Here is a 25,007-nt window from a genome sequence, read left to right on the forward strand (position 1 = left end):
CATTGGTTCTAGAAAGAGGAGGCATGGTTTGATCAAATATACTTGTAACTCGCTCCTTCCTCTCTGTGGTTTTATTTTAAACAAATACATCACATTTAGCCTGTTAATCAACTATAATGTTATGAAAATCAGTTTGATACTTAAGCAAAGTTAGATGTGTAACTTTGAAAAGAAGAGAACTCGCTCAACATTATACCGGAAATCTACCAAGGGAAACCGGAAGTACGAGAAGTGTTGGTTGTCTTGTCAGCCGGGGAGCTGAATGATAACACTTCTCGGTTGTATTTTACAGCTACCCGTTGAATTGAAACTATACATAGGAAGATGGAAAACGACGTTTTGACAACACTGAAAATATTAATAATTGGAGAAAGTGGCGTTGGGAAGTCCAGGTAAGAAGGCTACAGTAACCAACTGACGTTAGCTCTACAACAACTTCACTGAGCTAACTGTTAGTCGGGACGATTAGTTAGGAGCTATTGTTGTCTCGTTTAAAAATATGCCCAATAATTAAACGTCAATATTTTGTCAGTTAAGCAGAGGTTATCAACAAAGCAAAAACGAATGTATATTAGGGGACCACAGCGAACACACTTGTTTGCTATCCCACATCAGTTAGCTAACAACGTTTGCTAGCATGGCTGCGTGGAACGTTTGTGTTTAAGTGGAGAACAACTAGGGTGGCTGTAATTACATATTTTCACACAGTTTGACAAAGCAAATGTATTGATCTACCTTCAGTAGTCACATCAGTAAGTGATTTCACTTATTAGGAAAAGTGTCCGCGAAGTGTTAAACCCTGCCTCATATGACAGCAGAGTTTAACTATAGTTATGTGTCCTGGGTGAGAGTGATAATATACTCAACAGATAATATACTGTTAATGGATGCTATGTTGGCAACATATGTTCCAAGAAAAAAAAGTAGTAGAATGTGGTTATTATGCAATGGTTACTGCCAACATGTACCAAGCTGTGTGTATCTCTGGCTCTTAGACTGCTAGAAATAATTGTTATGTCTGAGTAATGTTAGTTCTTGAAAACTCTCCCTACAGCTCTCAGCCATTAGCTTCGCCCACGACTGCCTCATGTGAACTACAATCCCGATATTGTTTTTTTTTTATGTTTAGAACCCTCATTAATCATAGCTTGCGATATGGCTCAGGAGAAAGAATCCTTAAAAATTAAAAAGATACACTTACTGTAGCAGTTTTGAACAGATACATACATCTCTGGGTGCCTCCATCCACTGAAACTACACTTCCCACACAGGTGTTAAGAGCATGCAAGATAGCTAATTAGCATAGGTGGTCTCCTCGTCTTTCATCTATTTTCCATAAACAAGCACTGTAACATGGAGATATGGCCATGTGGGACCAAAATGGTGTGTATCAATTTAACCCATTTTCATCTTGCTAGAATGAAAGATGAGGGTCTTAACAAAACTCTAACATCTAACATGCTCACCAGACCGCACTCGCTTGTTGATTTTGTCCACCCACATCAGATGCGATCAGGACACGCAGGTTGAAATATCAAAACAAACTCTGAACCAAATATATTTATTTGGGGACAGGTCGAAAAGCATGAAACATGTATGGCAATTTAGCTAGCTAGCTTGTTGTTGCTAGCTAATTTGTCCAGGGATATAAACATTGGGTTGTTATTTTACCTGAAATGCACAAGGTCCTCTACTCCGACAATTAATCCACAGATAAAAGGATAAACTGAGTTTGTTTCTAGTAATCACTCCTCCTTCAGGCTTCTTCTTTGGACTTTATATGCAGGTTGGCAACCCACTTTAAGGTGCACTACCAACTGGACTGGGGTGTGGACCTCAGTTCATTTTTCAATCACCCACATGGGTATATGCTCCTAAAAACCAATGCGGAGATGGCACGTGTCCTGTGCTTTATTACTACAGCATGGGGACTACTGCACACAGTAGTCAGATGCCATTTTCATTCAATGACTTTGGTCCAGACCAGAAAGCCTTAATTTTCTCGAAATAATCAAGTAAATGAGTTTAATTAAAGAAATGACCCAATGGTAGAGTGAAACTAAATATTCCTTCCACCTGACTGGTGAGGGAGGGTTTACTGCCTATCAGACAATTAAATTCTATGATTTTAGTAAACAGTCCTCTTCTTTTTTGTAAAATAATGTTTAGTTAAGTATAGACTCTTAAAAAGTCAATGCCATCTCTTGATGAGGATACAGTAAGTCTAACTATTGGTATGAGCAATGTAGGCCAAGGCTAGTGTTTCAACTGTCTGTTTTGGGTATCTTGATCAAACTTGTATTTTTAACTTGTTTGAATTGAATAGACTCCATGCTCATATCTGCCATTATGTGTGTGTGTGTGTATATATATATATTTTTTTTATTATTTATTTATTTATTAAATTAATAAATCTCATTCTATATATCCCTAGCCGAGAAGAGGTTTCATTCTACCAGACAAATTGGCATGTTGCACTGCTATTGTGCTGTTATTTAGGCTAACCGCATTGCTACTGAGGTATCAGGCTACTGAGACATAAAACAATGATCAGTCATTGCTCTGACATTCTACCTGATGAAGCAATTTGTTATGAATATGGATGAAGGAAGTTAGAGTATGGTTGAATAAGAATATTTGAGCATTAGGCTATTACCTGTGTTTGGGTTGACTGGAAATAAGAAGGATTAGCTACATCATTAGCACTGTGATTCAGTTCCTAGCACTTGATTAGTGACTCACAACTGAACACTGACCCTCTGACCATGCAGCAAGTAATGATGTAATCTGATGTCTGGTTGTTGTTGTGTTGAATATGTAGGCCTTTGTTCTCATGTCCAATCATTTTGCAATAAATAGACCTGGGGGGGGGGACTCCAAGTAGCTCCCCAGGGCAGGGCTGATTTTCATTTAGCGATATCTAGGCAAATTGGAAACCAAACACAGACTCTGTACAATACCAGTAAAAGTTCCCTTGGCTATTTGACTTTGTGGACTTTGCCCTAATTTCAAATGTGTTATGTAGGCCTACTCTAAAAACTCTGTATAAGGGTTGACTCGCATATTAAATTAAATGTTTTCTACTTATCGGCCATAGAAGAGACATGGTAAGGTTTCATCAAGTTCCCTGTTAATGTCTTTTGTTTCTTTTTTTGCAGTCTGCTCTTGAGATTCACAGATGACACATTTGACCCGGAATTAGCAGCAACAATAGGTAAGTCATTTCTTACTGTACGAAGAAAAAATTAGTTGGGTTGCCTAAAAGTTAAATAAAAAATGTATAACTTGTACTCACTAACTAGTATTCTGAACCAAAAGCATAGATAATATCACAACTATTTGAAATGTAATACTCTCTAAATTCAATAAAATGTATTTGATACGACCCGGTCTAAAGTGAATGAGTAATTCATCTGGTGGTGAAATACATGGTTTGGGAAAAGGATAATTCTTTCTTTCCTTCACGTATCTGGAAATTATATCAGAATAGCAAACAATTAGACTCTTCAAAGACACCCCGATTATTATTTTCAGGTAGCCTTGAGACAGTTAACAGCCAGGAGTGACTTAATGGAAGAAGTGCAAGGCAGGCCAAAAATTCATAGCGCTATTGATTACTACTTGGATGGGGTGACATGAAAACCAACTTTTTTTTTTAAAGCTTTTTTTAAACTATAATGTGATTTCTCTGAAGTTATTCTGACTGCACAATGTAGTCTTTGTTGAAACAACCTACATGCCTGTGGATTCCCAAAGAGGTAAGCATGCCTCACTCCTATTTTACTTGGCCAACTTGATATATTTGCCAAACAGATGTCCCCATAGTAGTCTAGCTACGGAACTCCCCACATTGACACAAGTCCCTTGTGATTTGTTGCTGAAAACCACTCAATTGCTGCTTATTCCTTCCTCTCTTTTTATAAAGCAGGGTGTCAAACTAATTTCATGGATAGCCTAGTGTCTGCAGGTTTTTGTTTTTCCTTTCAATTAAGCCCTAGACAACCAGGTATGGGGAGTTCCTTGCTAATTCATCAATCAAGTACAAGGGAGGAGTGAAAACCCGCAGAGACACTGCTGTCCGTAGTATGAGTTTGACAGCTGTGGTATAAAGCAACGGGGTTGTTCCATGTCATTTCATCAAGCATGACACCTACCATCTGATTGTTCTGAAATCACTTCTGTAGTTTAGATAAGTTTAGCATTCCTGCAACAGTACTTTGATTAAATATAATTTGATCTCTGAGAAATGTAGCTAATTGGCAATTTTTAAAGAGGATTCATATAATATCCAATAAATATACTACCTAACATCTGATTTGGACCAAGAGTTAGACATGAGGAATCCAAATAAATTGTCAAAAGCCACCAATGTTCTCCCCACACCAATCCCACCCCAACAACAAGTATATGGTATCAGTTCTCTATGTCTTACAAGTAGTATGGAGCTTCGGGATGATTTTTTAACAACCCCCCCAACGTTAAAGGGATAGTTCATCCAAATAAAAAAAGGACATTGGTTTCTGTAAGCAAGGTATGACAGTAATCCATGCTTTGGTTTTGTTTTACGCTGTTTCAAATGCAAATCATCCTAAACTATCTAAAAATGTATCTAAAAAAAAATCTTTAAAAATCAGGTGGTTTAATTTGCCCCCCCAAGTTTTTGAGAGAAAAAATACACTGCTCAAAAAAATGAAGGAAACACTAAAATAAAACATCCTAGATCTGAATGAATGTAATATTCTTATTAAATACTTTTTTCTTTACATAGTTGAATATGCTGACAACAAAATCACACACACAAATTATCAATGGAAATCAAATTTATCAACCCATGGAGGTCTGGATTTGGAGTCTCACTCAAAATTAAAGTGGAAAACCACACTACAGGCTGATCCAACTTTGATGTAATGTCCTTAAAACAAGTCAAAATGAGGCTCTGTGGTGCAACTGTTGGTCTGTTGGTGGATGGAGCGAGACATGATGTCCCAGATGGGCTCAATTGGATTCAGGTCTGGGGAACGGGCGGGCCAGTCCATAGCATCAATGCCTTCCACTTGCAGGAACTGCTGACACACTCCAGCCACATGGGGTCTAGCATTGTCTTGCATTAGGAGGAACCCAGGGCCAACCGCACCAGCATATTGTCTCACAAGGGGTCTGAGGATCTCATCTCGGTACCTAATGGCAGTCAGGCTACCTCTGGCGAGCACATGGAGGGCTGTGCGGCCCCCCAAAGAAATGCCACCCCACACATTGACTGACCCACCGCCAAACCGTCAACTGCTGGAGGATGTTGGAGGCAGCAGAACGTTCTCCACGGCGTCTCCAGAGTCTGTCACGTCTGTCACATGTGCTCAGTGTGAACCTGCTTTCATCTGTGAAGAGCACAGGGCGCCAGTGGCGGATTTGCCAATCTTGGTGTTCTCTGGCAAATGCCAACCGTCCTGCACGGTGTTGGGCTGTAAGCACAACCCCCACCTGTGGACGTCGGGCCCTCATACCACCCTCATGGAGTCTGTTTCTGACCGTTTGAGCAGACACATGCACATTTGTGGCCTGCTGGAGGTCATTTGGCAGTGCTCCTCCTGCTCCTCCTTGCACAAAGGCGGAGGTAGTGGTCCTGCTGCTGGGTTGTTGCCCTCCTACGGCCTCCTCCACGTCTCCTGATGTACTGGCCTGTCTCCTGGTAGCGCCTCCATGTTCTGGACACTACGCTGACAGACACAGCAAACCTTCTTGCCACAGCTCGCATTGATGTGTCATCCTGGATGAGCTGCACTACCTGAGCCACTTGTGTGGGTTGTAGACTCCGTCTCATGCTACCACTAGAGTGAAAGCACCGCCAGCATTCAAAAGTGCCCAAAACATCAGCCAGGAAGCATAGGAACTGAGAAGTGGTCTGTGGTCACCACCTGCCGAACCGCTCCTTTATTGGGGGTGTCTTGCTAATTGCCTATAATTTCCATCTGTTGTCTATTCCATTTGCACAACAGCATGTGAAATGTATTGTTAATCAGTGTTTATTCCTAAGTGGACAGTTTGATTTCACAGAAGTGTGACTGACTTGGAGTTACATTGTGTTGTTTAAGTGTTCCCTTTATTTTTTTGAGCAGTGTATATAAAATAAAAACACCAATTATTATGTAAAAACACCAGCTATTTTAATTTTGGAAATCTGTTCCCAAGTATTCCGTCGAATAATAGAGAGACGCGTGATCGTATACAAATGTAAGGTTTGAAATTATGTTTTTGTCAATTATTATTATATCTTTGTGATTCTTGCTGTGAAATTGCAGTCTATAAAGGATTTGCAATTATGTTCCGGCCCCCCGGAACATATATGAATTCTATCAATTAAAATGGACAATTTGAGTGCAATCAATTAGCTTAATTTCTCAGATCAAAATAATGTTGCAGGACTGCTAATCTTATCTAACAAAATAAACAATTTCAGAACAATCAGAGATGATGGTTCACTATAAACTTGTCATATTGGCATAAACATTCCGAGGTCTCTGTAGACCTCTTATTTGAGAGTTGCTCTAATTTTGTAGCAGCGTGTTAAATAAATCTGTGTTGGAACACATGGTTTGTATTGCCCATTTGACATTAAATAGAGCCAACCAAATACAACTACCTCCCTATTATTCAACAACTACTATGGCGATGAGAAATTCAGATGAATATCTCATAAAGAGCCTAAAAGCAGAACCTCAGACACTGTTTATCTGTAATCTATTAACCTGGGGAAAATACTTGGCACTGCTACTGACTTGGTGCCTTTGGCGGCTGTTCACTATGTTTAGGGCCCTATAAAATCTGCATTCCGGACACAATCCAGACATTAAAATGGAATTCAACCATATACATTTTTTTTATTGAACTTACTTAAATCAACTAAATCTATTAGAATTTATTAGAAATGCATTAATTTGTCAAGTTAATCAAAAGACAAGAACAAAATACATCAGTGACTTGTATTTTTTTTGCAACTTTCTGAAACTGCAAAGGAATGCCCCTATCTGTGTATGTGTGTGGTGCTAATGATATCCTTCTGGTAGAGATGGAAACGCTTTCCCATTAACCTTCTCAATTGGAATGTTAACTTCAAAGTAGCCGATGCCTACCTGTCAGAATGATGATATGATTATTTGCATTTGTTTTTCAAACCAATTACATGATCGCTACAGAAACATTGTCGCATCCCGGAGTTTCCTCTTTACTGTTGACGCTGAGACTGGTGTTTTGCGGGTACTATATAATGAAGCTGCCAGTTGAGGACTTGAGGCCTCTGTTTCTCAAACTAGCCATTCTAAAGTACTTGTCCTCTTGCTCAGTTGTGCACCGGGGCCTCCCACTCCTCTTTCTGTTCTGGTTAGAGCCAGTTTGCGCTGTTCTGTGAAGGGAGTAGTACTATGGGCAATACCTCCAGCCAAACGCTTCATGCCATGTGCGCTGAAAGAAGCCATAGAAGAGATTTACTCATCGAGTTGTACGAGATCTTCAGTTTCTTGGCAATTTCTCGCATTTCTCAGAACAAGAATAGACTGACAAGTTTCAGAAGAAAGTTCCCTGTTTCTGGCCATTTGAGCCTGTAATCGAACCCACAAATGCTGATGCTCCAGATACTCAACTAGTCTAAAGAGGGACCGTTTAATTGCTTCTTTAATCAGAACAACAGTTTTCAGCTTTGCTAACATAATTGCGAAAGGGTTTTCTAATGATCAATTAGCCTTTTTAAAATGATAAACTTGGATTAGTTAACACAACGTGCATTGGAACACAGGAGTGATGGTTTCTTGATAATGGGCCTATGTAGATCTTCCATAAAAAAATCAGTTTCCAGATAAAATGGTTATTTAGAACATTAACAATGTCTAAACTATATTTCTGATACATTTGATGTTATTTTAATGGACAAAAAATTTGCTTTTCTTCAAAAACAAGTACATTTCTAAGTGTGTGTGTATTAAAATATATATATCCTTATTATTTTAACCCCCCCTAATTGGAGTAAACTAATGGACAACAACACTTAGGCATCTACTTCCAGCTTATTCACTACATACATTTTACGAACACAGTATATTTTACAATATGCTGTGTGAGTAAAATGTATATAGTATGGTGAGTCAATTGTTGGGTTGATGATACAGTGCCTTGCGAAAGTATTCGGCCCCCTTGAACTTTGCGACCTTTTGCCACATTTCAGGCTTCAAACATAAAGATATAAAACTGTATTTTTTTGTGAAGAATCAACAACAAGTGGGACACAATCATGAAGTGGAACAACATTTATTGGATATTTCAAACTTTTTTAACAAATTAAAAACTGAAAAATTGGGCGTGCAAAATTATTCAGCCCCCTTAAGTTAATACTTTGTAGCGCCACCTTTTGCTGCGATTACAGCTGTAAGTCGCTTGGGGTATGTCTCTATCAGTTTTGCACATCGAGAGACTGACATTTTTTCCCATTCCTCCTTGCAAAACAGCTCGAGCTCAGTGAGGTTGGATGGAGAGCATTTGTGAACAGCAGTTTTCAGTTCTTTCCACAGATTCTCGATTGGATTCAGGTCTGGACTTTGACTTGGCCATTCTAACACCTGGATATGTTTATTTTTGAACCATTCCATTGTAGATTTTGCTTTATGTTTTGGATCATTGTCTTGTTGGAAGACAAATCTCCGTCCCAGTCTCAGGTCTTTTGCAGACTCCATCAGGTTTTCCAGAATGGTCCTGTATTTGGCTCCATCCATCTTCCCATCAATTTTAACCATCTTCCCTGTCCCTGCTGAAGAAAAGCAGGCCCAAACCATGATGCTGCCACCACCATGTTTGACAGTGGGGATGGTGTGTTCAGCTGTGTTGCTTTTACGCCAAACATAACGTTTTGCATTGTTGCCAAAAAGTTTCATCTGACCAGAGCACCTTCTTCCACATGTTTGGTGTGTCTCCCAGGTGGCTTGTGGCAAACTTTAAACAACACTTTTTATGGATATCTTTAAGAAATGGCTTTCTTCTTGCCACTCTTCCATAAAGGCCAGATTTGTGCAATATATGACTGATTGTTGTCAAATGGACAGAGTCTCCCACCTCAGCTGTAGATCTCTGCAGTTCATCCAGAGTGATCATGGGCCTCTTGGCTGCATCTCTGATCAGTCTTCTCCTTGTATGAGCTGAAAGTTTAGAGGGACGGCCAGGTCTTGGTAGATTTGCAGTGGTCTGATACTCCTTCCATTTCAATATTATCGCTTGCACAGTGCTCCTTGGGATGTTTAAAGCTTGGAAAATCTTTTTGTATCCAAATCCGGCTTTAAACTTCTTCAAAACAGTATCTCGGACCTGCCTGGTGTGTTCCTTGTTCTTCATGATGCTCTCTGCGCTTTTAACGGACCTCTGAGACTATCACAGTGCAGGTGCATTTATACGGAGACTTGATTACACACAGGTGGATTGTATTTATCATCATTAGTCATTTAGGTCAACATTGGATCATTCAGAGATCCTCACTGAACTTCTGGAGAGAGTTTGCTGCACTGAAAGTAAAGGGGCTGAATAATTTTGCACGCCCAATTTTTCAGTTTTTGATTTGTTAAAAAAGTTTGAAATATCCAATAAATGTCGTTCCACTTCATGATTGTGTCCCACTTGTTGTTGATTTTTCACAAAAAAATACAGCTTTATATCTTTATGTTTGAAGCCTGAAATGTGGCAAAAGGTCGCAAAGTTCAAGGGGGGCGAATACTTTCGCAAGGCACTGTATATCAATCAAATACTGCATCATGGCACTTGGTGAACTGTTGTAGTGTGTGCTAAACACCACGGCCTGTAGGCCGGCAGGACTGTTTAGTGTAAATTGTCAATTGCTACGCGACTGGCGACAGAAGTGGAGCGACCCTGCTGGGCTCAGAGAAGAATGAATGGCCATGATTGACAACCTCCTGGGTCGTGGGGTGTAGGAAAATGGGAGGCTGATGTCCTTAACCCCCCTCTGTTTTGGATCTTGTCTGGGGCCTGGTCCAGACAGAAACAACTCCATCCCGGTGATATGTTTTTCTTGATAAATCTTTCAGTGTGTGCTAAAACTATGGGCAATACCTCCTGCCAAACGCTTCATGCCATGTGCGCTGAAAGAAGCCATAGAAGAGATTTACTCATCGAGTGTGACGAGCACAGCGCTGTTATTTTATGTAAATGTATTTCTCGTGCCGAACGGAGGGGATTTTCAAGAATGAATCATTACACATCTGAGCGATGTCACGTGGAGTTTTTTTTTTGTATTGAAAGCTGCTGTATTTGTTTGATCTTTGCATATTAAACCACATATTCCCTGTGTAGTTTTAAATCAAGACTCGCATCATAATTTAAGTGCACAAGGCTGAAACCCTGTCTTGACTAGTGGAAGGGTTAGTTTGAGTTCAGACACATATTGTGTGGTATGTAGGCCTATGAATGTTTTTGACCACTCATTTTAAATGAATCACATATCATCATACTTCTTCTTGATTCATATTCTTGGCGTATATGACTTGTGTGATGAATCATCTGTGAAATTTTGTGTGTGTTCATGCAGGTGTTGATTTCAAAGTGAAGACCATTTCAGTGGATGGGAACAAGGCAAAGTTGGCAATATGGGTATGTATTCTTCTGAACTTAGAAATTCAGACTGGTAAGGAGCTGGTTTGGGATGCACATTCAATTGTATTGTTGTTGACAGTTCTACCTCCTAGGTATGTGTGTTTTTTTTTAGGTTTAGTTAAAAAAAAAATATCACCTTGCTGAATTCCCATTCCTTCCCCTTAAAATGTTGTTCACTAAATGTCCACAAGATAGCGATCATGTACAGCATTCTGAGCGCCAACCATCAATGATAAATGGCAGTCAAATGTATCTTTATGCTTTAGTCCTGGTCCTGCATCACTTTTTATGCTTCTGTCCTAGTCACACCACCATATCTTCCTCCCCATGTGTCCAGAGCATGATAGCTGAGCGGGTTGTGTTTTGATGTGCCCAGAGCTGTTATGGTCCAGACTCCAGAGCTGTAATGGTTGTCTTTTGCAGGACACAGCTGGCCAGGAGCGTTTCCGAACCCTGACGCCTAGTTACTACCGGGGCGCTCAGGGAGTCATCCTGGGTGAGCAGACACCTTCATAATTCAGACGCTTTAGACGCAGTCAGCCACTGTTGGTCCGGACAGCCGCCATAAAGACAGTGATGGATTTTCATCCTGTCCTCTTCCTTGCTCTCTGGAACAGACTTTACTACTCTTAACGCTAAAGCAGACATCCTCCGAAGCACACAATGTGTGGAGGCTATGACATAGTGGTTAACACCACGGGTGAAGTAGAGCTCCCATTCGAAATGAAAGTAGGTATCTTTTTCCTCATCCTGGAGTTGCACAATTCCCAGGTTTTCCAGAAATCATGTTTGAAAATTCCCTGTATCGGGAGGGCAAGTTAGCAGGAAATCTAGGAATCCTCCAACCAGGATTTCTGAAAAACTTGAATTTGGGTAAAGTTACTGGGATTTTGCAACCCTACCTCATAATTTTAGTACCTATTAAGACCAGGACCAGTGTTGTAACTCACTATGTTGATACACAGGTCAGGTAGGGCTGTTACGGTCATGAAATTATGGGGAATGGTAATTGGATGACAGTAATTGGCCAGCCTGTCTTCAGTCAGCTGTTCGTTCCCCAACAGTTATGGCGGTGCCAGCCCTAAGCTTAGGCCTATTCAATAATGTAAAACATACAGATTCTGGTGTTTTTATATGTCGGGTTATTGTGGAACAGTTTGAAAGGTCAAGTGGCCCCCCTCAGTGACAGTATGTCCTGCAGCCTTCTGGTGACAGAATAAATAAAATGTTTCTGACCGAGCATCTCGTCTCTTATCTCTCCCTCAGTGTATGACGTAACACGACGGGATACTTTCACCAAGCTGGACAACTGGCTCAATGAGCTGGAGACGTACTGTACAAGGAATGACCTCGTCAAGATGCTGGTCGGGAACAAAATTGATAAGGTGAGTCTGTTTGTGTGTGTGTATAAATACAGTGCCTTGCCGAAGTATTCACCCGCCTTGGCGTTTTTCCTATTTTGTTGCATTACAACAAATTTGGATTTCAAATTGGTGAAATATTATTATTATTATTATTATTTTTTTTTAATGGTTCTTGCATATGTAGTCACCCCCTTGCTATGAAGCCCCTAAATAAGATCTGGTACAACCAATTACCTTCAGAAGTCGCATAATGTGTATAAATAAAGTTCACCTGTGTGCAATCTAAGTGTCACATGATCTGTCACATGATCTCAATGTATATATATACACCTGTTCTGAAAGGCACTAGAGTCTGCAACCACACTTGGCAAGGGGCACCACCAAGCAAGCGGCACCATGAAGATCAAGGAGCTCTCCAAACAGGTCAGGGACAAAGTTGTGGAGAAGTACAGATCAGGGTTGGATTATTAAAAAAATATCCCAAACTTTGAACATCCCACGGAACACCATTAAATCCGTTATTAAAAAATTTAAAGAATGTAGCACTACAACAAACCTGCCAAGAGAGGGACGCCCACAAAAACTCACGGACTAGGCAAGGAGGGCATTAATCAGAGAGGCATTAAAAAAGACCAAAGAAAACCCTGAAGGAACTGCAAAGCTCCACATCGGAGTATCTGCCCATAGGACCACTTTAAGCCGTACACTCCACAGAGCTGGGCTTTACGGAAGAGTGGCTAGAAAAAAAGCCATTGCTTAAAGAAGAAAATAAGGAAACACGTTCGGTGTTCACCAGAAGGCATGTGGGAGACTCCCCAGACATATGGAAGAAGGTACTCTGGTCAGAGACTCAAATTTAGCTTTTTGGCCATCAAGGAAAACGCTGTCTGGCACAAACCCAACACCCACACCTCTCATCACCCCGAGAACAACATCCCCACAGTGAAGCATGGTGGTGGCAGCATCATGCTGTGGGGATGTTTTTCATCGGCAGGGACTGGGAAACTGGTCAGAATTGAAGGAATGATGGATGGCGCTAAATACAGGGAGATTCTTGAGGGAAACCTGTTTCAGATTTCCAGAGATTTGAGACTGGAGGTTCAACCTTCCAGCAGGACAATGACCCTAAGCATACAGCTCAAGCAACACTCGAGTGGTTTAAGGGGAAACATTTAAATGTCTTGGAATGGCCTAGTCAAAACCCAGCCCTCAATTGAGAATATGTGGTATGACTTAAAGATTGCTGTACACCATCCAACTTGAAGGAGCTGGAACAGTTTTGCCTTGAAGAATGGGCAAAAATCCCAGTGGCTAGATGTGCCAAGTTTATAGAGACGAATCCCAAGAGATTTGCAGCTGTAATTGCTGCAAAAAGTGGCTCTACAAAGTATTGTCTATGGGGGGGGGTGAATAGTTATGCACGCTCAAGTTTTCATTTTTTTTGTCTTATTTCTTGTTTGTTTCACGAAAAAATATTTAGCATCTTCAAAGTGGTAGGCATGTTGTGTAAATCAAATGATCCAAACCCCCCCAAAAATCAATTTTAATTCCAGGTTGTAAAGGCAACAAAATAGGACAAATGCCAAAGGGGGTGAATACTTTCGTGGGTGTGGATTTACACTTCATAGAAGGAAATCAGTCAATTTAAATAAATAAATTAGGATTATGGATTTCACATGACTGGGCAGGCCGTGGGTCGGCCTGTGAGGGCATAGGCCCACTCACTGGGGAGCCAGGCCGAGCCAATCAAAATGAGGTTTTCCACACAAAAGGGCTTTATTACAGACAGAAATATTCCTCAACACCCCGGGCTCGGATACACGTACAATTTTCTAAAACTACATTGGATTTGGTTTATGATAGAGAAATTAACATTAAATTCTCTGGCCGTACCTCTGTTGGGCATTACTGCAGTCAGCATGCCAATTGCACACTCCCTCAACTTGAGACATCTGTGCCATTTTGTTGTGTGGCAAAACTGCACATTTTAGTGGCCTTTTGTTGTCCCCAGCACAAGGTGCACCTGTGTTATGATCATGCTGTTTAATCCATTTTGATTATCTTGGCAAAGGAGAAAAGCTCACTAACAGGGATGTAAGTTAATTTGTCTACAGAATTTATTTGAGCGAAATAAGCTTTTTGTGCATATGGAACATTTCTGGAAGCTTTTATTTCAGCTCATGAAAAATAGTAACAACACATTACATGCATTTTATATTTTTGTTGAGTATAGAGTTTGTCAGATCAGAGTGGTCTGGAATCAGGGAGAAATGTGTTAGTTTATAATTTACAGGTAACAAGGGATTCCGTCCTGAGAATGACAACACATACTTTATTGCATACATTATACAATTTGTGGAATGCTTTCTATTTACGTATGAGGGTAACACTTTACATTAAGTTTTTATTTTATACCTGTGTAGTAATCCAGTAAATACTACAATAACAACTAGGGATGCACAATATATCGGTGAACTTATCGGAATCGGCCAATATTAGCTAAAAATGTCAATCGGTATCAGCCTGATGTTAAAAGCCGATGTCAATGCTACCGTGCATACCTATATAACGTTGGTGGCGTAATGACGCCACGTAAAATTTTGTGCTACACGTGCAACACAATATTCTTAACCTAGCACCAGAATGTCTGCTGTGTGGATCGAGCAGTCATTTGAAACATTAAGAACATTTCAGCGAGACCACTCATAGGTGAAATCCACTAAAGCCAAGATAATGGAATTCCTTGCCCTTGACAATCAACTGTTATCTGTCGTGGGTAATGTTGGCTTCCGCTGACTGGTCAAGCACCAGTACACACTACCATGTGTGCTATTTTTCAGATGTTGCCCTACCGGAGTTACACAGTAATAGCGTCACTGTTATAAGCTTCACGACATACATACTATGGAACACCGTTTGGGTCTTTGCATGTCAAAAAAGATACAGTAGCACTGTCAAAGCTGTACAAAAAAAGTCTGCAAACACCGGCCAGAAACGATGTGTTTACAATACCGCGTTGGTAATAAAGCATCATTTGTTTGACCGCAACTTCTTGGGCAGCTAGCTTTAGCTTAGTACATAGCTAGCACCAATACAACCAGCCTGAAAACAATGACCAGTAGAAACTGCAGTCATTTTCATTATTCTTAGCAATGATTTAGGAATCCTTGTGACTAAGTATTAGCTAGGTTGCCACTTGTTGTTCTCCTATTGAAATTGAACTTCAGTTCATGAAAATAAATAGCTAGCCAGCTACTTAGCCCAAAGCTAAGGTTATAAACAGCCAGCTAGCTTCATCTGGCTAGTGAGGCTTGACCGGACTGGTTTATGTGTTGTGAAGCTAGCCACAAGGATTAGGCCCAATAGTGGATTTTTTTTTTTTTTTTTACTAATGCTACTGAAAAAAATATATATTTTTATGACCAGCACTGTTGGTGCAACTTTACCAGCATTATAGCATATGTATCGATGAATTGTTGTGCCATATGAAATACAAATGTACCATTGTTGAATTTATTTCACCTTTATTTAACTAGGTAAGTCTGTTAAGAACAAATTCTTATTTACAATGACAGCCCAAATGACACTGGGCGAATTGTGCATCGCCCTATGGGACTCCCAATCACGAGACGGATGTGATACAGCCTGGATTCAAACCAGGGACTGTAGTGATGCCTCTTGCACTGAGATGCAGTGCCTTAGACTGCTGCATCCGTGTGTTAACTATTTAACTGTACTAGAATGCTTAGAAGGCCGCAAAAAAACATTTATATTGGTATCGTTTTTTTTTCTTCTCAAAAATGTCATATCGGTGCATCACTAATACTACATGGGTATGTTACCAATTTGAGCTGGAATGTATTGTTAGTAATATTACCTCCCCCATCCAGTTGTGTCCCATTAAACTGAACTGAGAGAAGAGGTCTTAGTGTGTATGTCCTCATCATATTTTAACACAGCCCGAGCCCATGTGGCCCACAGCAGTGTTTTTAAAAATGTTCTCTCTGGGTTTAGTTCCATAAGTTTGTGTTCTTTTAAACATATAATTACATTGAAATGTATCCTGCTGCCTCTGTTGTATTCATGTCATGCTCATCTTCCACCATTATATGTCCTTGGTTGTTGTTGTTGTTGACCCTGTGGTAATAACTTGAGTAGACATAATTTACAGTACTGTGTAGTACTAGTCTTTGTCTGTGGGACTGACTGGACTACTATGTTTCCTGTATTTCCAGCCCAGTCATATTCCCCATAGCTGACAGGTATGCCGGACAGACCTCATAAAAAATGACTATTCTTTGTTTTAGGAAAACCGCGAACTAGACAGGAACGAAGGCCTGAAGTTTGCAAGAAAACATTCCATGCTGTTTATAGGTAAGCCAGGAGCTGAGAAGATTCCCCTCTCGAACTGACCCGGGGCATGAGTTATTGTAGACCGTTATGCAGGGGAATCTGCTTTTTGGATATCTCTCATACTTGGATTGAAATGTTTGCCTAGTTCTATTTTTAACTCTTTTTTTTTTTTTTTTTTTTTTTGGTCCTCTGTCTAACATTTTTTCACATTGATTCATGGCCAAACCCTCCGCTCTTGTGGTTAAATTTTCAGGATTTATTTGAATAAAGCAATTTAATGACTTTTGAAATTAGTGTACATTTACCATGCTTTTGCCTAGATTTAGTATTACATATTTTAGATCATTTTCATATGATAACCACACACGCTATGTGTTATAGAGCAGGTAGACCAACATTGGAATAAATAATGAATCAGTACAGAGATACCTTCTACCAGTCCGGAGATACGGCTGTTTTAGTAACCGCGTCAACTACTTTTTTTTTCTCTCCACTTTAAGAAACAATAATGTTGACCACTTTCCCAACAAGTATGACAAACTAGTGTATTAACTATTTGTCCATGTCTTCGCTATTCCATTCAGCAATCAGAACAGAAATAACTTCTACCAATCAAGAGTTTATGGCTATTTGAGTAACCGCAATCTTAAAATATTTTATTTTATTTTAGCTAAAATAACTTCCTGATGTTGAAATTATCCAATGATGGCACAGGGGAGCACATTCTAATTAAGCAATAAGACTCTGTGCTCTGTCATGAATATAGTCACGGGTAAATGGAGTTGTTGGGCCCTATGCACAGGCACAAAGAATCTTCAGGAAAATGACACATTTTGGTTTCAGTATATTTTCAGCGTCTTGCGTTGCAGCTGTGGAGTTCAGTAGCTAGAGGAGATGAAGAAGCAGCCAGTCACTGTCGGTGTCCTTTCTTCCTCCTCTCTCACACTCTTTTTCTATCTCTGTCTCGTGTGGGCCAGAGGCCAGTGCGAAGACGCGAGATGGGGTGCAGTGTGCGTTTGAGGAGCTGGTTGAGAAGATCATCCAGACGCCGGGACTGTGGGAGAGTGAGACGCAAGGCCGAGGAGTCCAGCTGGGCAGGCAGGACCAGCCTGCAGGGGGTAGCTGTGGGGGCTACTGCTCCTTGGTGTAGACAACACATACTCACATACATATACAAAAATCACATACACACACACTACCAAACACTAATGGCTGATGTACTTTGAAGAGGACTATGAAAGCTGTGGTATTAAGACTATTTCCCCCATCAGCCCCCGAGGTGTGGTGTGAAGCAGGGCTGCTCCTGACCAGCACCCTAAGCTTCCTGGCTGTGATCATTCATAGGGACATTGCTGTTTGCACACTTCCTGGTATCATGGCTATAATGCTTTTTATAAGTCGTCTTCCCTGTCTTTTTTTCTGTCTGTCTTTGTTCACTGACCGGAATTGAGAAAAGTAATGAGTGTATAACTTGGTAATGAATAGTGAGGAAAAAACACAATACCATCAATAGCACATGGGGGTATTATGCTTATTTAGCAAGGATTTTTTTTTAAATGATCACCTGTTCTATTTCACTTTTTTTTTTTTTTACAAATGTTCTTTGCCCTCCCTCTTTGTAGATTCCTCCTATTTTCTCTCCCTTAGCACTTTGTTCCTCTTAGCAAGGCAAGCACAACCAGTGTGGGTTGGCTACAGAGCTGATTCTCTGGTGTATCTGCCCTGTGTGATCATGCAACCTTTGTCATCCTCCAGTGCTCACTCTTCTAACAGCTCTGTGTTTTATAGTCTTATCAGCCCAAGCCGTCTTGTATTCCCTTTCACCACTCAGTCCCACATAATGAGTCTCTCTTTTGTCCACAAACCTATTTTGTTCAAAAGTAATAGTTACGAAGTTTCTGGAATGAAGTTTTACTACTTTTATTGACTTGGACTTAAAACTTTCAGCGTGTTTTTGAAGGGTTTATAAATCAAACATATTGGCAGGCACCGGGGGGTGGCCTTCCATTGTGTGTGTAATGAAAAAGGAACTAAACGAACGAACGCTGCTGTTTTGTTTCTAGTTGTTCTAATAGCCTGTTTGGTCACAGCCCATCTGCCACTCACACAGATGATATTAGTAATACCAATGCTATAGCCTAGCTTCAGCTTTTCATAATTCATCCCTATGTGGAGTGGGGAAAAAAATACAAAAGGAAAGGTGTTTTATATTAAAGAATACAATGAGTCATATGGGTGTTTCCATTGAAATCTGAAATTAAAGAGGCTTAAACCCTGTACAAATGTTTTTTTGCAGAGTTCTCTTTCTCCATTTATACTGTTCAATCCAACTCCAAACAAAATACATTTTTCAGCATTTTGATTAATTTCTATATTTCCTATTATAATTAATAATATAATCCCATTGTGCCACGCAGGATGATATGGGGGGAAAATATAGGCCCAGTTAATTGGTGAACTGTTGGAGTGATGGAAATGTTATGATTATTCTAATTCTATAATTGAAATATAGTGGGCAGCACCTTGAATACATTGTTTGACATGACGAATGAATAAATCATAGGAATTATTAACAGGCTAGGAACCCAAGTGTTGGTCAGTGTTTCCAGGTGACCCTAATTAAATGTTACATTACATGTTTTCTAACTTAATATAGCTAGCTAGCCAACATATTCATGCTTCGCCTATTCTTCTCTGATAAGATACCGTTAGCAACTTACACAAATTATTTTAGCAACACCTTGCTAAGGAAAGACAAACTACTAGGTAGTAGTTTGCAGACAGTAAGATACACAAACTAATAGTGTATAGAACGCTTGTGGAAAGCAGCATGTCAAGCAACTGCTCTCTTAAGTGATGGGGCTTGGCTTAGTGTGGTTAGTGGCATGCAGCAGGTGGAGAGAGACAACTCAAGTGTAAAATAGAGTAAACTATGAAAATTATGTGACCCGGAGTTAACAAACCAAACATAGAAATACCATTTATAGAAGGTAAAGTAAAAACTCAAACTGGTAAGTGCATCAGTACCGGTATTAAGTCAAATACGGTATACCGCAGAATGTGTTTGGGAAATGTAGTTTTAGGTGCCCATACCTATGACCTATATTTGTGGCAGGAGTGACACAGATGCCTTTACAGTGTATCTAATCAGAATATCATTATTTCTCATCCTTAATTGCATGAGAATTCTTGTTTTATTCATGTTTAGTCTGGGAATGACTTGCAGAGACATTTGGTTTGTGTCCCAAATGGCTCCCTATTGCCTGTATAGTGCATTACTTTTGACCAGGCTGGTCACTCCTATTTCGGACACAATCTTGGACTGTATGAACCACACTTACACAACACCAGTTAGATTTACCTGCATCTAGAACCTTCCAAACAGGTTTATAGAGTATACTACATTGGGATATTATATCGTCTATTTGTCCTGAACTAATGTCTGCTTTATGATTGAATCAGACTAACTCTTGAACTCTGTTTTGTTTTTTTGCTTATGTGACAGCATATAAACACATTGTAAATGAATGTGTGTATTTAGGAATTCTATCAAAAATAATTCCTGTATGGATTGTACAATTTTTTTTATGTATCCATATTACAATTATAAAACCACACTATGTATTATGTGAATAAAATGCTTTTTAAAGGATTCTGAAGTTAATGCTTATTCCTGCCCGAGCTAAGGAGCCTTCACCTATTGTAAAACAAAGCGCCAGATCCTATTAACTTAATATAAATCTTCACACAGTAATTGTACTTCACCTCATCCAAGAAGTCTTTGTGGAAAACGACCTAGACTACCTACCATGTTGGACTTGGAAATGTCATAATTTGGTGAGGAAGTTTTTTTTCTTTCTTTTTTTTTTCTTGCCTGTTTCATTTTTTCAGAATTCGAATTCCTCCGTTTTTATAGATACGGAATGGAGACGTAGATACGTAGACGTGTGTTTGTTTCAAAAACAGTCCAATGACTCTTCCGTTGGCTCCCAGGCCTGTGATGTATCTAAATCATCTTTTGGGCAGAGGTTCAGGAAACAGCACTATGGCAATAACTCTTTTACCCTGGTGCGGTGGGTTTGACTGGGATGTGCATCATTCCTGTGTGATTATGAAAGGGCTGGCAGAGCTGACCGCTACCCGCTAACCTCCGTTCTCCTCACCGCTCAGCAAAGGCAGTTAGTCTCAAAATATGTCTCAGTCAAACACCAACACAGACCTACGACATAACGGAATGTCTGTAGCATCAACAGAGACCTAGCCCGTACATAATGTAGCATTCATCTTATTCTCAACCTAAATATCTGCTTTATTCCACAGAATAGAGGTTGCCAAGGCAGGCACTGCTAACTTCCAAATAGAAGGCACATTTGTCCCAGAGGGTGCTCACCCACCAGCAACCTCAAAACCCAGACCTGAGTTCAAATAGTATCCGTTTCCAAAAACGCAAACCCTGTCCATCTTGCACTCTCCGGGCAGACCTCAATCAATTACGCAAAGTATTTAAAAAAACAAAATAAAACATATTTGAGCACTATTAAAGAAGAAAGGGTCTAAACCATCTGACCCAGATATTTTGGGGGGTCAAGTTTAAGGAGCTCCTTTAGCACCTTGGACTCAGTGACCGCCTGCAGGGAGAAACTTTGTAGCGGGCAGGGGAAAAGGAGGGAGGAGCGTCGGGGCTAGTCGCTTTAGAAGGGGTGGGAGTTGAGATGTTGGATGGGCAAGGAGACATGGCTGAGTCAAATAGGAATCCTGACCTAATGAAGTGCTGATTTAAAAAGCTCAGCCATGTGCTACTTCTTAGTAACAACTACATCATCAACATTAAGAGACATGAGTGTTTATTCTCCAGGTCTTTTACCGTTTTCCAGAACGTCTTGGGGTTAGACCCACAGAGGTAGAACTGCTCCTTAAAGTAACTAACTTTGGCCTTCCCGGATAGCCTGAGTGCACTTATTTCTCTTTTGCCTGAAGTAGAGCCAGTCAGCCTGAGTATGCGTGTGCCGAGCCTTTCGCCAAATGGAATTGTTGAGGTGGAGTATCTCTGCCAGATCACAGTCGAACCAGCAGCTGAACCTGTTTTTAATTCTCATTTTCTTTATGGGGTTGTGTTTGTTAACAATACCTCTGAAAATATCAAAAAACAAGGTCCAAGCATCTTCAACAGAGGGGATCAAGCTGATTCTATACCAATTTACAGAGGCCAGGTCATGAAGGAAGGCTTGCTCATTAAACATTTTTAGCAAGCGTCTATGGCAAATCAGGACAGGTAATTTCACTGAGCAGCCATTATGAACACAGGCTGTAAAACAGTGATCACTAAGGTCATTAACTAAAACATCAGACTGATACCTATCAGGATTATTTGTGAGGATAACATCAAGGAGAGTTGATGTAACATCAAGGAGAGTTGGTTGGTGTTTTGGAGTCATACCTTGTGGGATTGGTAATAATCTGAGAAAGATTTAGGGAGTTCCATTGCTTTAGGACTTTTTCAGGTGATTTAAGCATTTCACAGTTTAGGTCACCTAGCAGGACAAATTCAGACTCGGTGTAAGGGGCCAGGAGAAAGCTTAGGGCATTTATAGGGTACAGGTCGGTGCTGATGGTGGACAATAACACCCAGCAACAGTCAACAAAGAACTATTTGAAAGTTTAATGATTAAAACTAGAAAATCTAATTGTTTGGGGACAGACTTGGTGGAGACAACCAAGCACTGAAGGTGTTCCTTGGTAAAGATTGCCACTCCACCACCTTTGGAAGATCTGTCTTGCCGAAAAAGGTTATAACCCGAAAGGTTAACATCAGTGTTCAAAACACTCTTTCTTAACCTCTTCTCAGTAATGACCAATTAATCTGTATTGGAGCTGTGAACCCACACTTTCAATTGAACAATTTTAGGTAAAAAGCTTCTAGTGTTAACATGCAGAAAACCCAGGCTTTTACAAGAGCAGATATCAGAGCACATCAGAATTGGCGCTAGCAACAGTAGATGGGCCAGGATGTACATGCACATTTCCAGATATCATCAGTAGTAATACAAGCAGGGCACGACAGAGGACAGGGAGAGCTCTGCAATGTTGATTTATGACATTTGAATGTGTATTAGATGGCAACAAGATCATATTGTACAGTAATTTCATCAGGTAACATGAATATAAAGCCGGCGAGAGATGGTTAGAATTGGATGAGAGGCCCTGTAGTCCCGAGTGTGGGAAGAAACAGTCTGTCCCACGGTTTGGTAAACAAGCAAGTTCATAGTCAACAAAGCATGCAGGAGTCATGAGGCAAATTACATAAAGCACAATAAAAAAAATACAACTTGGGGCTAGCCATTGTAAGTTCAGAGTCACTCCCCCATCATTTGGGCTAATGGGTTAACCAAGAGAAGGAACAGAGTGTTGTTTGTGAAAGTGATAAGGGAGCACTTGGGCGTCGGCACTGTATTGGGTCTTCACTAATAAGCTACGCTTTCCAATACTATTGTGCCGACTTGATTCAAACCGTACTGTGCTGGATCTGATTCCCTGATTCACATTGTCCTTTTCAGCACAATTCCAGCAGGTATGTTGGATGCGTAAGCAGGCCAGAGTAGTACGGCTCGGCTGGGCTCAGCTCAGTAGTGTGAAAAGGGTAGGCTATAAGGCACCTGTGCATCTGCAGACTGATCAAGTGTTTACGTTCTGAAGTGAGGTAGAGGAAAATGACCTTCCATCCAGGTTCCTTTATCCTCTGAAGTCAGTAAGTTCAAGCTCGAGCTTCAGAAAAGCTACCCGGCACTCTCCTCTCTTAGGTTACCCTGGTTAAGTCCCAAACGGCACCCTATGTCTTATATAGTGCACTTCTTTTGACCAGAGCCCTATGGGTCATGGTCAAAATAAGTGCACTATAAAGGAAACAGGGTGCCATTTGGGACGCATCCACTCTCTGTACCAGAAGCCTCTGAGGTAATACAACCAACGGCCCCAGAACTTATGAGACTGTCAATGCAGGTGGAAACACACTAATTATGTTAAATCTCCTGTTTAGATTCTTGTAGTCGCTTTACACTCTGTCTCCTGGTATTTCATCAGAAGCTTCTTGTTTCACTATTTGACTGGTCCTTCTGTCTGAGATGTACAGCCCTCATTTTTGTGCTTTTTTTGTTATTGTTGCTATTTTAACGGTAATTACAGTGACGCGGTCATTTTGCTGACTAATAACCGTCATCCAAAATTCCATGACCGTCACAGCCCTAACTGTAAGACTATGAGGTATTTTTATGAATAGAGATTTTGTTGGCACAATGGTACGACTTACAGGGTTAGAGTAGAGTAGGGTCCATTGAAATTAGAGTCTGTCCTCAACTGAGAGATGTGGCCACATCCTCTGCGGGACTAGGTCTACAAGATCACCTTTCAATCAGACTGGTGCAGCCCATTAGTTAATTATCCCTGACCTTGGGTGAGTAGGAAACCTCTACACATGTTTGGTGCAAACCTTTAGCCTATGTCCATTTGACTTGTAATTCAGTTGTAATTGATTTTCCTCAGGATTTGAAACTATGTCAATCTAATTTATACCTAAATGATTGTATTGTAACCTATACTTGTTATTTTGGAAACATCGACTTCTATGTAAAGGCCCCTAAAGAAAGCAAGGGAGAGGGAGTCCAGTGACAACTCACCCATACAGCGGAAGCTCCTTTCTCTACGGGAGAGTCTTTCATCCTGGCCTCGGGTTACTGTGTTAATAAGCACAGGGCTCAGAGAAGGACAGACGAGGGGCACACACACACACATTCTGTGACAGGCACGCACGCACACACACACACCACCATCCTATGGAAACAAAATGGAAGGATGAGTACCATCATTCATCTACCCATAATTCCTCTTTTTATTGCGCTCGCCGATCCACTCCCGTGTGGCATATTTCTGACCATTCTGGCTCTCCCTGGAATACTTTGGCCGTGCTGTCATTCACCCACACCGCATCTCACAAAAAGCCCTCTGGTCAGATCTGGACTCGTGCTACTACAACATGGAAGCAAATATCCAAACTTATTGGATTCTATAATAAACTAATCACATTGTATCAACATGGGTTGGGTGTAAGCTTTCCACATGCCTGAAACTCATTTCCATCAATGGAAAAGCAGCATGTTTTACTGCCACACTTCCATCTCCACCCGTCTTTGTCTTGAAATTGTTTTTATATTATTAAACCCTCTTTGGGCGACATGATTGGCATGTATAGAAACAAATTAATTATTTTGGATAAATAATCCTACCCTGTTTATTTTCTTTTGCCAGGCTGATCTGGTTTTTGGGGCTATACCAGTGAATTCATCACAACCCACAAAGACCAGAAGTCCCTGTAGTTCGTCTGGATTTGATGAGGCGTGTAAGTCTGTCTGGGTGGGAAATATACAGAGTTAGTTACTTCATGAAAATCTCATCAAGAACTGAAACGCTCTCCATCATTCAAACTTTGGATAGGCGTGCCGCCCTGGACTTAAGTTGTGAAGTGGTAGTAAACCTTTGACACTTGACTTTTAGTTGGTAGCTTTGCCACTTAGTTGGTAGCTCTGCCACTTTTGTCAGTTGCTTTGACATTTTTGTCGGTTGCTTATTTTCTGGATTTGATGAGGCGTGTAAGTCTGTCTG

At 40.5% G+C, this 25,007-nt stretch overlaps 1 protein-coding gene across 1 annotated transcript; it reads left to right on the forward strand.

Moving 5' to 3' along the window:
• The first annotated feature begins 192 nt into the window (after positions 1 to 192).
• Positions 193 to 20,007, forward strand: LOC110490034 (ras-related protein Rab-18). The gene is made up of 7 exons (XM_021563130.2): positions 193 to 392; positions 3,159 to 3,214; positions 10,574 to 10,635; positions 11,062 to 11,134; positions 11,905 to 12,023; positions 16,310 to 16,376; positions 17,333 to 20,007. The coding sequence occupies exons 1-7, from the start codon at positions 325 to 327 to the stop codon at positions 17,503 to 17,505; spliced, it is 618 nt and encodes a 205-aa protein (XP_021418805.1). The 5' UTR covers positions 193 to 324; the 3' UTR covers positions 17,506 to 20,007.
• The last annotated feature ends 5,000 nt before the right edge of the window (positions 20,008 to 25,007 follow it).

The sequence above is a fragment of the Oncorhynchus mykiss genome, chromosome 15 (assembly GCF_013265735.2).
Source record: "Oncorhynchus mykiss isolate Arlee chromosome 15, USDA_OmykA_1.1, whole genome shotgun sequence".
Taxonomy (NCBI): domain Eukaryota; kingdom Metazoa; phylum Chordata; class Actinopteri; order Salmoniformes; family Salmonidae; genus Oncorhynchus; species Oncorhynchus mykiss.

Coding starts and splice junctions, on each gene's coding strand:
- LOC110490034 (XM_021563130.2), top strand. CDS start 325: ATGGAAAACGACGTTTTGACAACACTGAAAATATTAATAATTGGAGAA. Junction 393..3,158: donor AGTGGCGTTGGGAAGTCCAG/GTAAGAAGGCTA, acceptor CTTTTTTTGCAG/TCTGCTCTTGAGATTCACAG. Junction 10,636..11,061: donor AGGCAAAGTTGGCAATATGG/GTATGTATTCTT, acceptor TGTCTTTTGCAG/GACACAGCTGGCCAGGAGCG.